The sequence below is a fragment of the Rhinoraja longicauda genome, unplaced genomic scaffold, assembly GCF_053455715.1.
Source record: "Rhinoraja longicauda isolate Sanriku21f unplaced genomic scaffold, sRhiLon1.1 Scf002251, whole genome shotgun sequence".
Taxonomy (NCBI): domain Eukaryota; kingdom Metazoa; phylum Chordata; class Chondrichthyes; order Rajiformes; family Arhynchobatidae; genus Rhinoraja; species Rhinoraja longicauda.
Genome location: NW_027603464.1, coordinates 1 through 14,697, shown reverse-complemented (window position 1 = coordinate 14,697; position 14,697 = coordinate 1). Strand labels below are relative to the sequence as shown.

Here is a 14,697-nt window from a genome sequence, read left to right as displayed (position 1 = left end):
AACCCTCGAGAATGTGGTGTGCTGCTCCTTGGAGCATGTTCCAGGTTAGAGATCCAGCATGGAAAGAGTTTCTTCAGCCCACTGAGTCCATGCTGGCCATCTCTCTTACCCATTCACACTAGTTCTATGTTATCTCACTTTCTCAAGCTCTCACTACACACTAGGGGCAATTTTCCAGAGGGCCAATTAAACTGCAATCCTGCACAGGGTTTTGGGATGTGGGAGGAAACCGGTGCAGCCAGAGGAAACCCACACTGTCACAGGGAGAACGTGCAAACTCCATACAGACAGCAACCCGAGGCCAGAATGCAACCCGGGTATCTGGCGCCGTGAGACGGCGTGAGGCTCTTCCAGCTGCGCCACCCTTGCGGTCTGCTATCTGCAGCTCATGCGACGAGAGTTCAGAATATCACTATTCCTTTCCTCCAGAGATGCTGCCTGACCTGCTGTGTTGCTCCAGCATTTTGTGTATATCTTTGGTGTTAGCCAACATCGGCAGTTCCTTTCGACCAGTGAAGCAACAGATATATTTCCATTGCAGAACAATTTTTGACTTGTTTGCATCCTGTGGTCCTTTACTCTTTCACTGGCAGAGATCAAGGAGTTTTGCAGTGCTTTCCGTGAGTTGCTCTAGGGCATCATGAATCTGAACTAACAGTAAGCTATATTAAAGTAGATCGCAAAATGGGTACGTTAATTGCAGGGTGTGGTCCCTTTTTACTTTGAAATATTGAAATGAATGTTTTAGTTTAGCGATACAGCGCACGCATGCGCTTCAGCCTAAACCTGTCCATCTTTGAAGTGAGGAAACTGGAGCACTCGGAGAAAACCCAAACAGTCACGGGGGGAAGGTACAAACTCCGTACATACAGCAATCGTAGTCAGGATTGAACCAGGTCTCTGGCGCTGTAAGATTGGGGGTGGGGGGGGAGAGTGGGGTGTGGGCAGGGGGTAGGGGGAGGGGAGGGAGGTGGGGTGAGGGGAGGGGGAGGGGGTAATAGAGGTGGGGAGGGGAAATGGGGGTGGAGGCAGGGCTGGGGGGAGTGGGGGTAGGGGAGGGGCAAGTGGGGGAGGAGCAAGTGGCAGTGGGGGCAGGGGAGGGGCAAGTGGGGGTGGGTAGGGGGGATGGAGTGGGTCAGTGGGGGGAGGTGCGGGGATAAGGGATTGAGTGGGGGGTTGAGGGTGCTACAATACAGGAGAGGCTTTGGGTCAGGGCTCACTCACTCACACCCTCTCCCCTTCCCTGTCCCCGCTCTAGGAGGAATGGGCCCAATGGGTCCACTTTGTCTACTCATCCCTCTTATTTCTAACTAGACCAAGGGATTTGTTTAGATTAGAGATATAGCATGGAAGCAGGCCTTTCCGCCCACCAAGCCCACGCTGGCCCATCGACCATCCCATCACGCTACTTCTATGTTAGGAGAGGGTAATGTGCTTACACTTGACTCCATGACCGTCACTTGGTCCTTGCTTAGAAGCTGTAGCGAGGGGTTAAATGCAGGCAAAATAAGCTAAGCATTGTACAAAACTGAGGGATCTCCACCAACAACTGCAGATGTAAACAAATAACTTCTCGCTGAGGAGGGACACGTCCTGAAAGATTGCGGTCACACTCAGAGCGCCATCTGTGGCCGCCCAGGGAATATCAAGTGCGCTCTCGAAATTTTGGCCGGATTAAAGGAGGTGCCGGACCATCAGTTATATGGAAAATCGGTGGTGGACCTGTATGGAGAATGTTCAAGGCATTTGGCAGGGCCCAGAAACAATGCATGAGAATATTTTGAGGGACCACAGTTACAAGTATCGACCAGAGAGGCTGGGATTGTTCTATTTGGGGAGAGGACTGTGAAGTCTATCAAACTGCAACCCTGCACAGTTTCTATTGAAGGCTGCTTTCAATATTGTTTCCCTATATTTTTTCTCTCTCCAGATGAAAAGCTATCCGGGGCAGTCCTGCCCTATCTGACAGATCTCGATTTGGACCAACTGGGCGTGAGGTAAGCTCTGAGTTGCTGCATGCGCAGAGTACTTTGTGCACTTCACCTCAGGGTCTCGGCAATGAGCTGACAGGAGGAAAGATGTTAGCATTTCTTTTGAGAGGACTAGAATATAAAACAGGTTTGTAACACCTAGATTAAGGCTTTGTAAAAGGGAGGTCGTGCCGGACAAAACTGTTGGAATTCTTTGAGGGAGTAAATAGCAAGATGGTCAAATGAGAGTCAGTTGATGTGGTATACCTGGATTTTCAGAAGGCCTTTCATCAGGTGCTGCACGTGAGGCTGCTAAAGAAGATGAGAGCCCATGGGATCAGAGGGAAGATACTAGCACAGACAGCATGGTGGGCGGATGACAGAAGGCAAAGAGTGGCAATAAAGTGGTCTTTTTCCGGTAGGCTGCCAGTGACTAGTAGTGTTCCGCAGGGGTCGGTGCTGCGGCCGCTACTTTTCACGATGTATATCAATGATTTGAATGAGGGAATTGAAGCTTTGTGGCCTAGTTTGCTGATGATACGAAGATAGGTGGAGGGGCAGTTAGTGTCGAGAAAGTAGGGGCACAAAGCCTTCAATTCTCCCATCCAAATCATTGATGTACCGTGTGAAGAGTAGCGGCCCCAGCACCGACCCCTGCGGAACCCCGCTAGTCACTGGCAGCCAACCGCAAAAGGCACCCTTTATTGCCACACTTTGCCATCTGCCATCCAGCGAACCTGCTATCCATCTTCCCTCTGATACCATGGGCTCTCATCTTCTTGAGCAGCCTCATGTGCGGCACCTTAACAAAGGCCTTCTGAAAATCCAGGTAAACCACATCCACTGACTCTTCTGTTTATCCTGCTATTTATTTTTTCAAAGTATTCCATCTGGTTCGTCAGTCAAGATCACCCCTTCACAAAACCATGCTGACCAGCCTATTTTTATCATGAGCTTCTATGTACTTAGAAACCACATTCTTTAAACTGGACTCTAAAATCTTACCAACCACTGAAGCCAGGCTAACCGGCCTATAGTTTTCACTCTTCTGGTTCGCTCTCTTCTTGAATAGCAGAGTAATATTTGCTATTTTCCATGTTCTATGTTATCCCTCTTTCCCATCCACTCCCAACACACCAGGGGCAATTAATAGGGGGCCAATTAACCTACAAACCTGCACGTCTTTGGGATGTGGGGGGGAACCGGAGCACCCGGATGGAGCACAGACACCTTCCGAGGTCAGGATCGAACCTGGTTCTCCGGTACTGTGAGGCAGCAGCTCAACCAGCCACGCTTCTGTGCTCCCCTTCAATTAATGGGCAGAAGAGAGGCAATAGGTTATTTACAGGGATATAAATTTCTGTTTTATTTTCCATCTAGCCCCCTGGGAGACCGTTTAAAATTGATCAACTGTATTGATACGCTCTGGCAGAACCCTATTGATGCGAAGGTAAGATGATACCTGTGACAGGGCATTGAAACATCTCCTGGTGTCGGTAGATTGTCTCTCAGGCACTGTCACATGAGTGTGGGCCTCATATCTGAGGAAGGACGTGCTGGTGTTTGAGAGTCAAGTCAATTTTATTTGTATAGCACATTTAAAAACAACCCACGTTGACCAAAGTGCTGTACATCTGATTAGGTTCCAATGGGAAAAAAAAAAAGAAACATACAGTAGCATGCAAACAGCGCGGTCACCCCTGAGCTTAAGCCTAGACCGCGGGATAGTGAGTAGCCCCAAGTCGGCCGACCTGAGGGACCTGGAATTAGAGAGGGGGGTTAGAAGATTTTTGATGTGGGGGGGGAGTGTCCATTTAGGGCTTTATACGTGAATAGGAGGGGCTTGAAGTTGATTCTGTACCGTACAGGGAGCCAGTGGAGAGAGGCCAGAATCGGGGTGATGTGGTCCCTTTTACGGGTACCCTTCAGGAGTCTCGCTGCGGCGTTTTGGACCAGTTGCAGGCGGGACAGGGAAGATTGGCTGATCCCAGTGTATAGGGAGTTGCAGTAGTCTAGGCGGGAGGAAATGAAAGCGTGAATGATTTTTTCTGTGTCGTCGAATTGGAGGAAAGGTTTGATTTTAGCTATGGTTCGAAGTTGGAAGAAGCTGGCTTTTACCACAGCGTTGACTTGCTTATCAAATTTTAATGCAGAGTCAAATATCATGCCGAGGTTTTTGACATGCGGTTTGACTAGGCAGGATAGACTTCCAAGACTGCCTGTTATCAATTTGATGGAGTCGGGGGGGCCGAATAGGATGATCTCAGACTTGCTCTCATTTAATTGGAGGAAGTTCTGTGCCATCCAACATTTTATGTCCTCAAGGCAGTGTAAGAGGCTGTTTAAATTTGACTGGTTGTTGGGTTTCAGGGGGAGGAAAAGCTGAGTGTCATCGGCATAGCAGTGGAAAGAAATGCCGTGCCTTTGAATGATTTGGCCAAGGGGGAGCATGTATAGAGAGAAGAGAATGGGGCCTAGGATGGAGCCTTGTGGAACTCCGCAGGAGAGGCTAGCTGGAGCAGAGGAATAACTGCCTATGTTGATGGCGAAACTCCTATCTTTGAGGTACGAAGCGAACCAGCTCAGGGCAGTGCCATCAATGCCAACCGCGTACCGGAGACGGTCAATAAGGATGGTGTGGTCCACTGTATCGAACGCTGCGCTGAGGTCGAGAAGGAGCAGGATTGCACAGTCGCCGGTGTCGATGGCGAGAAGCAGGTCGTTGAGTACCTTCAACAAGGCAGACTCTGTGCTGTGGTGGGCTCTGAAACCTGACTGGAAACTTTCCAGGATGGTGTTTTGGTGCAGGTAGGGCACTAATTGGTTTAGGATTGCCTTTTCAAGGACGTTTGACAGGAATGGCAGTTTGGAAATGGGTCTGTAGTTGCTAGGCAAGGTGGGGTCTAGGTTAGGTTTTTTCAGTAGGGGCTGGACCACCGCGTGCTTGAAACTGGTTGGAACAGTGCCAGTGGCCAGAGAACTGTTGATAATAGAGAGGATGCTGGGACTGGCTATTGCAATGACATCCTTCAGAAGGGCAGTGGGGGCAGGATCAAGGGGGCAGGTCCTTGGAGACAAGCAGGTCATAGTGGAGACAAGCTTTGCAAGGGAGGATAGAGTGACGGGTTGGAAGCAGTCCAATTTAGATGAACAGACTAGTGAGACAGCTAGGTCACGGGTGGGAGGGGAAATGTTCATTCTAATGTTCTCAACTTTGTTGGTGAAAAATTTAGCGAATTCTTCGCACTTAGCAGGGGACCCAACTAAGCTGGTACTGGGGGCGGGACATATGACAGAGGTAATTGTTCTAAATAGGACCTTGGAGTTATGAGAGTTTTTGGAAATAAGGTCGGAGAAGTATTGTGCTCTAGCAGACTTTACTGCTTCCTGGTATTTGAGAAGATTGTTTCTCAGAATTTCGAAGGAAATTTGAAGCTTGTCACATTTCCACCTCCTTTCTGATTTTCTGCACTCCCTTCTTAGGGCTTTGGTGGAGTCATTGAGCCACGGCCGACCTTTGGGCTTAGGCTTTTTCATTTTAAGGGGAGCGATAGAATCCAGGATGGAAGAGCAAGTGATATTAAATAAAGAGGCGAGATCCTCAGTGCTGAGATGGGGGGGAGAGGCCTCAATAGTGCAGATGTTGGGGGCAGCTGTGAGAGCCTCGGAGAATTTACTGGCAGTCAATGAATTTATGTCGCGGGAGTAGCGAACAGGGAGATGAGATTTTGCGGGAGATAAAGGCAGAGATGCGTCAAAAATGATAGCGCTGTGGTCCGATAGACAGGCTTCAGTAGTTTCGATGTTGTTGATTGGGAATCCGGACGATAACACTAGGTCGAGAGTATGGCCTAACTTGTGAGTGGGTCCCGTGGTGTGAAGAGTCAGATTGAAGGACTCAACCAGGTGCATAAATTCACTCACAAGAGGCTTAGTGGGACAGCAAACATGAATATTAAAGTCACCAAGAATCATGATCCGGTCAAATTTGGGCAAAATGCTTGAAATCAGATCAGCAAATTGGGTGATGAAGTCCTTATGCATTTTTGGTGGGCGATACACAAGAACAATTAAGAGGGGATAGGCTAGGCCTACTTTAATTAGTTGCACCTCGAAACTGGAGAAATGATCAGCGTTCAGGAGGCGGCAGTTGAAATGTTTCTTAAACACAGTGGCTAAGCCCCCACCGCGTCCGGAGAGCCTAGGCGAGGTGAAGAAGTTACAGTTATCAGGACAGAGTTCCACGAGTGGAGCAAGCTCACCAGGGTTAAGCCAGGATTCTGTGAGCAGTAAGAAGTCCAATCCACGGGTGATGAAGAAGTCGTTGAGGATGAAGGTCTTGTTCTGTAGGGATCTTGCGTTGATCAGGGCCACTTTAGCAGGGACAGCAGGGACAGCAGGTGAGCTTCGGTCCGGTAGCGGCTCCCACGCCAGCGGGCGGAGGTTCAGGGAGACCACGCCGCTGTGCTTCACAGATGGCCTTGCTGGGAGCCCACGGGCCGGCAGTCCAGGGACCGGGATGATCGGTCGAAGAGCGGCATACCTGAGCTCGAGGGAGCGCCGGTGGATGGAGCTGTAAGGTCGACCAGGTCCAACTTCGCAGCGCTGGGCGAGCCGCTGTTGGATGAGCGCGGGCGAGTTTTTTTAAATTTTCGAATGTTCCCGCGCGTTTACCCCGCCTCCTAGCGCGGTGCGTGCGGCGGTGGATGTAAGGCTGGGCCCACACATCTACCGGGAGTTGATCGAGGAGCGATCGCTGGAAGAAACTTTGTCCGGGACCTGGACTGAAGAAGTCGACGACGGAGGGTCGGATCAACAGGAGGGTTCGGCGGTCATAGACCAAAGTGGCTCGAAGAACACTACGATCTCCAGGTGCGTGACGACAGGCAGCCAAACACAACGGCGCGGCCATCTTGTATGATAGAGGGTCCAGAGGAGGTTTACAACAACGATCCTGGGGATGATTGGGTTAATGTAGGACAAGCGTTTGATGGCCTTGGACATGTACTCGCTGGAGTTTAGAGGGACGAATGGGAAACCTACCGAGATTGAGTGAATGTGGAGAGGATGTTTCCACCAGTGGGAGAGTCAAAAACCAGAGGGCACAGCCTCAGAATAAAAGGACGTACCTTCAGAATGAAGATGAGGAGGAATTTCTTTAGCCAGAGGGTGGTGAATCTGTGGAAGTCATGACATAGCAGCAGAATTTGGCCATTCGGCCCATAGAGTCTGCTCCGTCATTTGATCATGGCTGATCTATTTTTCCCCTTCCAACCTCTTCTACCTTCTCCCTGTAACTTTTGACGCCCTCACTAATCAAGATCTCTACTTTAAAAATACTCCATGAGTTGACCTCCACAGCCGCCTGTGGCAATAAATTCCACAGTTTGAGCTTATAGAGCAGTTAGAATTCATTGCCACAGATGGAAGTTGGGGCCAGGTCATTGGGTATTTATAATGTGGAAATTAATAGATTCCTGATTTGTAAGGGCATCGGTTAGAAGGTGGAGGCAGGAGAATGGAGCTGAGAGGGAAAATAGAACAGCCATGATCGAATGGTGGAATAGACTTGATCGAATGGTGGAGTTAGATGTGGCCCTTGTGGCTAAAGGGATCAGGGGGTATGGAGAGAAGGCAGGTACAGGATACTGAGTTGGATGATCAGCCATGATCATATTGAATGGCGGTGCAGGCTCGAAGGGCCGAATGGCCTACTCCTGCACCTATTTTCTATGTTTCTATCAGCCAAATGGCCTAATTCTGCTCCTATGTCTTATCAACCTCGTGAATATTCAAGCTTTGAAGATGCTGGGAACTAATAAGGCACAGTGAAAAGTTTTTTTTTGCCTGCTATAACCATCAGTGGAAAGACTATACATGGCTATAATCGTGCCGTCCTCAGTGTGCAGACACAGGTTAAAGGGAATAACATTTAGTGCAAGATAAAGTCCACTTAAAGACAGTCCAAGGTCACCAATGGGGTAGATGGTAGGTCAGGACCGCTCGCTAGCTGGTGATAGGATGGTGTTCAGGTATCAAGGGTTATGGGGAAAAGGTTGGAGAATGGGTTTGAGAGGGAAGATAGATCAGCCATGATTGAACGGTGGAGTAGACCTGATGGGCCGAATGGCCTAATTCTGCTCCTATGCTTTATGAACAGAGAGCTTTGACTTCCCTGCAGGTGTTCAACGACCCGATTCATGGCCACATTGAGATGCACCCAATGCTCGTCCGCATCATCGACACCCCGCAGTTCCAGAGGCTCCGCTTCATTAAACAGCTTGGAGGGATCTACTTCGTCTACCCTGGGGCTTCCCACAACCGCTTTGAGCACTCCATCGGGTAAGGACCGGGCGAGCAATTCTGGAATGTGTTGGATTTTTTGTTTCCAATTGTTTCCAATATTTTCTCCATGTATCCACAAAAACTTGATGGGCCAAATTGCCTAATTCTGCTCCTATAACTTATGAACATCCATATTCTCCAGAGATGCTGCCTGACCCGCTGAGATACTAGCACTTTGTTTTTTGTGAGAGGTGGGGGAAATTAGTCAAATTGGGGGAATCTCCTTGTCGATCTTCTCCTTGCTTGGCCAAGTTGGCATCATGGTCCAGGCTGCGGGCCATCTAGGGTTCTGCCCAAGCCAACCATCTACTGCTCTTCCGAGGAAACATCTGTGGACAGGTGTCCCTGGAAAGGGGGCATTTTTTCTCCACAGTCTATGACCGCCAACGGTATTCACTTGAATCAACAATGGGTATTTGGGGTCATCAACATTTTGAAGGTCGCTGTTGAATAAAAGCTTGTGTGTCTTTATTCTATCATTGTGTCTTTGTCCCACAGTGTGGCACATCTGGCAGGACAGCTGGTCAAAGCTCTGTGTGGTCGGCAACCGGAACTTCGGATTAACCACCGAGACATCCTGTGTGTTCAGATCGCCGGACTCTGCCACGATCTAGGTGAGGGATTGGCCCTGTTGGGGCATAGGTTCCTCACGGCTGAAGGCAGCACCCGGGCAAAGTAGAGGTTGGTGGGACTGCAGCCACCTTGTTATATTCACAGCTTCCCTGCCCGAGACCGCAAGAGATTGCAAGAATTGTAGATGTTGTCCATTAGTGACGGCACGGTGGCGCAGCACTAGAGCTGCTGCCACACAGCGCCAGGGACCTGAGGGTCTTACCATCTCAACACTGACTTTTTGTTCCCCAGGCCACGGGCCCTTCTCGCATATGTTTGATGGAAAATTTATTCCTCTGACGCGGAAAGATCTGAAATGGAAGGTAATGCTACCTGTAGGTTGGAATCAAAATGCGGGTGAAGGTAGGAGACAGATGGTGTTGGTGCAAGGTTGTTTTCACACTTTGAAGGAGGCCCTTCAAGTAGGTCGATCCAAACCATACTTTACCTTTACCAAGTAAGGAAAAAGCAACATTTGTTTTATTTCCAAAAATAATTTTTATTCAGAATTTTAAAATATATACGAAACCAGAACAGCGTGAGAATACTCTTCCAACATTCTTGGCATTTATACATTCATTAGTGTTAAAGTTGGTAGTTTTGCTAACTATCCTTATATCAAACATCCTTGCCACTCATGTGGGTCCCTAGGATGATGCCCCTTCCCTTGTTTGAGGGATGTCCCCACTGGACTCTGCCCCTCAATGTCCAGCAGTGGAAGGACCCTAGACTGTGCTCCTCCCCCACAGAGCCTTGGCGTTGGCTGCACCGAGCTTCAGTGCGTCCCTCAGCACGTACTCCTGCAGTCTGGAGCGGGCCAGTCGGCAACATTCCCCGACGGACATCTCGCTCTGCTGGGAGGTCAACAAGGTTCAGCCAGACCAAAGAGCATCTTTATTTGTTGATGACCATCCAGCAGCACTTGACATCAATCCCTGAATGTATCTCTGGGAACAGCCTGTAAATCAGAGAGTCTTCCTTTATGGAGCCCTTGCATTCTTCTCCAGACTCTCTCACAAATCCCCACTCTGCAAAGAGGTGGGCAACCATCTAACCATTGAACGTTAGCATCTGTGAAGGCTAAATCCACAGGCCTTTTTAATGGTGATGGGGATAGGGAGCAAAACAAACCTATGTGTAAGAACAACATAACTTTTTATCAGACTTTTTATGGCCTTGAAGAAGGGCCTCGACCTGAAACATCATCTATTCCTTTTCTCCAGAGAAGCTGCCTGACCCACTGAGTTACTCCAGCATTTTGTATCTATCTTCAATGTAAGCCAGCATCTGCAGTTCCTTCCTACACAAAGCACGGTGGCGCAGCGGTAGTGTCGCTGCCTTACAACGCCAGAGACCCGGGTTTGATCCTGACTATGGGTGCTGTCTGTACGGAATTTGTTCGTTCTCCCCGTGACCACGTGGGTTTTCCCCAGTGCTGCGGTTTCCTCCCACACTCCATAGATGCAGGTCAATTGGCTTCGGTAAAGATTGTAAATAGTCCCTAGTACGTAGGATAGTGCTAGTGTATGGGGGTGATCGCTGGTCGGCATGGACTCGGTGGGCAGAAGGGCCTGTTTCTGCGTTGTATGTCTAAACTAAACGAAACAAAGCTTTTAATTTAATTTGTTGTTTGTTTGCCCAGAGTAATATCTCACTCTCCTGATTTATTATTGACATAGCATGAAGATGCTTCGCTAACCATGTTTGAGCACCTGATCACCTCCAACGGGCTGAAAGCAGTGCTGCTGAGTTATGGCTTGGTGTTACCTGAAGACCTGAAGTTCATAAAGGAACAGATCCAAGGTCCGCCAACAAAAGGTGACAGAGTGGGGGTCGATCCCAAGGGCTCAGTGGTAAGTGATGCCATGGACCCAAGGAACAAGGAAAGAGGATAGACACAAAATGCTGGAGTCTCTCAGCGGGTCAGGCTGCATCTCTGGAGAAAAGGAATAGGTGACACTTCGGGTTGAGACCCTTCATCAGACTGAGAGTCTCTCTTGGTTTATGCCGTTGTCCAGACACACTTTATGTACTTGTGCACACAGGTGGCGCAACGGTAGAGTTGCTGCCTTGCAGCACTTTCAGAGCCAGAGACCCAGGTTCGATCCAGACTACAGGTGCTTGTCTGTACGGTGTTTGTACGTTCTCCCAATGACCAAATGGGTTTTCTCTGAGATCTTCGGTTTCCTCCCACACTCCAAAGACGTACATTTTGTAGGTTAATTGGCTTGGAATAAATGTAAATTGTCCCTAATCTGTGTAGGATAGTATTCATATGCGGAGATCGCTGGACTCGGTGGGCCGAAGGGCCTGTTTCTGTGCCCTATCTCTAAACCGAAACCTAAACAAGGAGAACAGCACAGTCCCAGTCACCGTAATGCTCTAAAATCCTGTCTCGACCCGAAAATGTCACCCATTCCTTCTCTTCAAAGATGCCACCTGTCCCGCTGAGTTTCTACAGCAATTTGTGTCTATCTTTGGTGTAAACCGACATCTGCTGTTCCTTCCTGCATATTGATCAATTGAAATCTTGCGCACTCTCTAATTCCTTATTGCCATTCACAATATGTTTGACAAAAACATTAACTTCTAATAAAAACTGCGTGCTATTTATTCCTTTAAATTAAAAGAATGCCTATCAAGAACCTTGTGCTGCTTGTCAATTGATGTCCAAAGATCCTTGTGCTGTACAGCTATCTGAACCTTTGTTGTACTGAAGCTTCCACAATCCGTTTCTGTCAGCTAGCATCGTCCGTTTCTTGTGTCACTACTCTTGTGTCTATCACTAAGTCTGCTCTCTCTCATCTTTCCAGTGGCCGTACAAAGGCCGTCCCCGGGAGAAAGGCTTTCTGTATGAAATCGTTGCCAATAAGCGGACTGGGATTGATGTCGATAAGTGGGATTACTTTGCCAGGTGAGTCTCCGTGTGATCTTGGTTAGACTTTCCTTGATCCATGACTTTTCTCTGTCGGAGCTCTCTGGGACATGGCAACGTTCGTTTAAACCAAGCCTGACTGCTTCTGCTGGGAGAAGTATGTGTTTGTGTTCGCTGCTCGAATCCAGAACCTCATGATCTAGTTTTCTCCCTTGCGCTCCAGTCCCTGCTGAGGAAACGGCCCTTCAGCCCATCCAGTCTGTACCGACCAGCGTACACGAGCACTATTCCACACCCGAGGGACAATTGACTATTTTTACCAAAGCCAGTCAACCAACAAACCTGCACGTCTTTGGACTGTGGGAGAAAACTGGAGCACCCGGAGAAAAGCCATGCGGTCACAGGGAGAACGTACAAACACCGTACAGACATCACCCAAGGTCAGGATTGAACTGGGGTCTCAGGCGCTGTGAGGCAGCAACTCTACCGCTACGCCACTATGCCGCCCATACAGTTCAGTGAAAATATTATTGTACAAAAGCCACAATCATAGTTAAGGCCAAGTGTATGGAACTTGGAGACAGTATATAAGAGTCGCCATACTTCTCGCACATTGTGCATGACTCAAGTCCAAAGTTATTAGATATGAATGAAAGATACTTTTGTGCCTAGATACAGTGAAATTCTTTGTTTTACATACAATACACAAATATACAAAGAGTATAGGGTGCCGGCAAAGTTTGAAAAATGTTCATTATGGTCCCGATGGTCCCTCTTCATACTCGGTGTTCACCCCCACGTCGAGTCCCTCTTTGTTCTGGCGGCGCATCCTCAACCGACCGCTGGGACTCGCGCGGCCCGGCAACTGATCTCTGGCACTCCCTGGCCCGTCCCCCACCGCCCACAGCCGGGACTCAAACGGGGCCGACCTCCGGCTCTCGGGCAACCCCAGTCCATGACCAACCTGTAGACATGTCGGGTTGTTAAATGGGCGGGGCACGTTCCGTGTGAGTGATCAGCCGGACATGAGGATGCTTTAACACTGGCTGCCGGAGGTCGCCATTGATGTCTCGTCTTGTTTCTGAAGGGACTGTCACCACCTGGGGATCCGGAACAACTTTGACTTTGAACGCTTCCTCAAGTTCGCTCGAGTTTGTGAAGTCGGCAAAATGAAGCACATCTGCACTCGAGATAAGGTGATAAATGTTGTGAGAAGCCGAGGAGCTTCTGGAGTGTGTTTTTGCAAAGCCCTGCTTGATTCATTGAGTTATCCAGTGTGGAAACAAGCCCTTTGGCCCAACTTGCCCACACCGACCAACATGTCCCATTTACATTAGTCCCACCTGCAGGCTTTTGTGCCATATTCCTCTAAACCTGTCCTATCCACCCGTACACTAGTTCTATCCTGCATGTCTTTGGAATGTGGGAGGAGCACTTGTAGAAAACCCACGCGGTCAGAGAGAACATTGCAAACTCTGTACAGACAGAACCCATAGTCAGGATCGAACCCAGGTCTCTGGCATTGTAAGGCAGCAACTCTAGAGCTGCACCACCCAGTAGGGGAATCAAGAACCACACATAGGTTTAAGGTGAGAGGGGATAGATCTAATAGGAACCTGAGGGGCAACTTTTTCCACATGGAGAGAGGTGGGTGTGTGGAACCAGCTGCCAGAGCAGGTCGTTGAGGCAGGTACTATAACAACATTTAAAAGACATTTGGACGGGTACATGGATAGGACAGGATTAGAGTGATATGGGCTAAACGCAGGCAGGTGGGACTAGTGTAGATGGGGCAGCTTGGGCGGCAAGGATACGATAGGCAGAAGAGCCTGTTTCCGTGCTGTTTGACTCCCACGCTCCAAAGACCTGCAGGTTTGTGGGTTAATTGGCTTTGATAAGTTGTTATTAAAATTGTCCTTAGTGTGTAGGATAGTGCCAGTGTACTGGGTGATTGCTGGTCGGCGTTTACTTGGGGGGCTGAAGGGCCAATTTCCACGCTGTATCTCTAAAAAGTGTAAAGTAAAAAAGTCTAATCTGCTCCAGGACCGTTGGTCACTTGAGGAGGCTGAAGTGACCTCTCGTTTTCCGTCTGCAGGAGGTTGGTGACCTGTACAACATGTTTCACACACGCAACATGCTACACCGCAGGGCCTATCAACACCGAGTGGGTAACGTCATCGGCTGCATGTGAGTGTGCCTGAACCTCAGCACGGGCATCGTGGGCCAAAGGGCCTGCTCCTGTGCTGTACTCTTCTACCTTCTAAATATCTGGACAAGTTCTTGAATCACCATGGTACAGAAGCATGTGGACCAAATGCTATGAATCAGAATTTGCATATATGTCAACATGGTGATTACCATGCACTTGATGGGCTGAAGGGCCTGTTCCTGTGCTGAATGATCTATGTTCTAAACATCTGGACAGGTTCTTGAATCACTGCGGTATAGAAGGATGTGGACCAAATGCTATAAATAATATAGCGGCACGGTGGCGCAGCGGTAGAGTTGCTGCCTTACAGCGAATGCAGCGCCGGAGACTCGGGTTCGATCCCGACTATGGGCGCCGTCTGTACGGAGTTTGTACGTTCTCCCCGTGACCTGCGTGGGTTTTCTCTGAGATCTTCGGTTTCCTCCCACACTCCAAAGACGTACAGGTATGTCGGTTAATTGGCTGGACAAATGTAAAAAAACATTGTCCCTAGTGTGTGTAGGATAGTGTTAATGTGCGGGGATCGCTGGGCGGCGTGGACCCGGTGGGCCGAAGGGCCTGTTTCTGCGCTGTATCTCTAAATCTAAAAAAAATCTAAATTTAAATAAGATTGGTATGTGTAGTTCCATGCTGGCTGCCACAGACCTGGTGGGCTGAAGGGCCTGTTCCTGTGCAGAACTGTTGTA

General features: G+C 49.0%; 1 protein-coding gene across 1 annotated transcript; it reads left to right on the top strand.

Annotated features, from left to right (window-relative positions):
* Positions 1–1,876: 1,876 nt before the first annotated feature.
* Positions 1,877–14,052, top strand: LOC144591839 (deoxynucleoside triphosphate triphosphohydrolase SAMHD1-like; the record flags this gene model as incomplete). Its single annotated transcript, XM_078395853.1, has 9 exons — positions 1,877–1,997; positions 3,351–3,420; positions 8,152–8,312; positions 8,814–8,929; positions 9,180–9,250; positions 10,607–10,780; positions 11,741–11,841; positions 12,890–12,998; positions 13,898–14,052. Coding segments are annotated over 9 exons (1,019 nt in total), but the record flags the coding sequence as incomplete, so codon positions are not given.
* Positions 14,053–14,697: the final 645 nt, after the last annotated feature.